The sequence below is a fragment of the Cryptomeria japonica genome, unplaced genomic scaffold, assembly GCF_030272615.1.
Source record: "Cryptomeria japonica unplaced genomic scaffold, Sugi_1.0 HiC_scaffold_123, whole genome shotgun sequence".
In the NCBI taxonomy this organism is placed as follows: domain Eukaryota; kingdom Viridiplantae; phylum Streptophyta; class Pinopsida; order Cupressales; family Cupressaceae; genus Cryptomeria; species Cryptomeria japonica.
The window spans coordinates 76,440-77,823 of NW_026728945.1; the positions used below are offsets into that span (position 1 = coordinate 76,440).

General features: G+C 41.2%; 1 protein-coding gene across 1 annotated transcript; it reads left to right on the top strand.

Moving 5' to 3' along the window:
- On the top strand, positions 1–1,090 carry LOC131865837 (putative germin-like protein 2-1). Its single transcript, XM_059215387.1, has 4 exons — positions 1–28; positions 119–251; positions 396–463; positions 558–1,090. The coding sequence occupies exons 1-4, from the start codon at positions 1–3 to the stop codon at positions 1,088–1,090; spliced, it is 762 nt and encodes a 253-aa protein (XP_059071370.1).
- The last annotated feature ends 294 nt before the right edge of the window (positions 1,091–1,384 follow it).

Here is a 1,384-nt window from a genome sequence, read left to right on the forward strand (position 1 = left end):
ATGAGGAAGAATACGTCTAAGGCAGGAGGTAAGCTGATCTTCAGATAAGCATATGCAGCAGAAGATAGAAAATTTCAACGATAATGAAAGAATGGTGAGAATACATCTGCGGTAGCAGGTGAGATAGCCATATGCTGCAGCAAGACTTACTCTGACGTATCGAAAAGAGCAACAACTCTGGAAGTATATTATTATAATATTACAAGGATTGGTGATTTAATATACGGAGTGAACGATGAATTAGTCACAAGGTTTGGGCTATATAAAGCTTGTAATGGGCTTGTAATACACATTCATATCCTTCTGAGCTCTTGTACTATCTGCGTTTCTATTATAATGGCTAACCGAATGATTTACTTCACACTGGGACTTTTTCTGTTGATATGTTGTTACAGCGACAGGGTCATGGCAGGGGATTCCGATCCCTTGCAAGATTTCTGCGTTGCAGATGAGGAAAGCAAAGGTGAGTAAAAAACTTTATACATAAACAATGGTAATGATTTGCTTATTAGACGAGTCGAGTTAGTAATAGATTGATTTGATTTTGCTTTAAACAGTTTTGGTGAACGGGTTCGTTTGCAAAGACCCAATGCAAGTTTCAGCAGACGACTTCTTCTTCCGGGGACTTGGGCAGGCAGGGAACACCGACAATGATGTGGGCTCCAACGTAACGATGGCGAACGTTAAACAGATACCAGGCCTCAATACGTTGGGAATATCGTTGGTCCGCATCGACTACGCAGTGGGTGGAATAAATCCTCCTCATACACACCCAAGAGCCACCGAAGTTCTTGTTTTACTGGAAGGCCAGCTTCTTGTGGGTTTCATTGACACCAACAACAAGTTTTTCAGCAAAACGTTGGAGAAGGGAGATGTGTTTCTGTTTCCAAAGGCACTTGTGCATTTCCAGCAGAATGTGGGGCATGAAAATGCGGTGGCCATATCTGCATTGAGCAGCCAGCTTCCGGGAGTTCAGACAATCGCCAACTCTCTGTTTGCAGCGGATCCTCCTCTCCCAGATTCCGTATTGGCCAAGGCCTTCCGCATCACACAGGAAGTTGTGGATTACATTCAGAAGAAATTCGCATAAGAATTTGCTGTGTTCTATCAAACAAAACAATCAAGCGGGGACCAAGTCTTTCCCAAATTCTTTTTCCTTGCCGTTCAATAAAACAATCTTTCTAGAGTTATTGCCGTCCTCTTCTGCTATTCATAGCATCTGTTTTGAACATGACCATATCCTCCGCATATTCCAAAGATGAAGGATTAATTTGAAGCATCTGAAGGCATTTATGAATATTTTATACAAGAGCATCCTTGTATTAGGTATACATTCATTTGCAACATGTTAACAATATATTCTTTAACATAAATATTGCAGGAA

What these genes read in the sequence shown, in the direction of transcription:
- LOC131865837 (XM_059215387.1), top strand. Translation starts at nt 1, where the DNA reads ATGAGGAAGAATACGTCTAAGGCAGGAG. An exon ending in GAATACGTCTAAGGCAGGAG is followed by an intron (nt 29 to 118) that starts GTAAGCTGATCT and finishes CTGCGGTAGCAG; the next exon opens with GTGAGATAGCCATATGCTGC. An exon ending in TGCAGATGAGGAAAGCAAAG is followed by an intron (nt 464 to 557) that starts GTGAGTAAAAAA and finishes TGCTTTAAACAG; the next exon opens with TTTTGGTGAACGGGTTCGTT.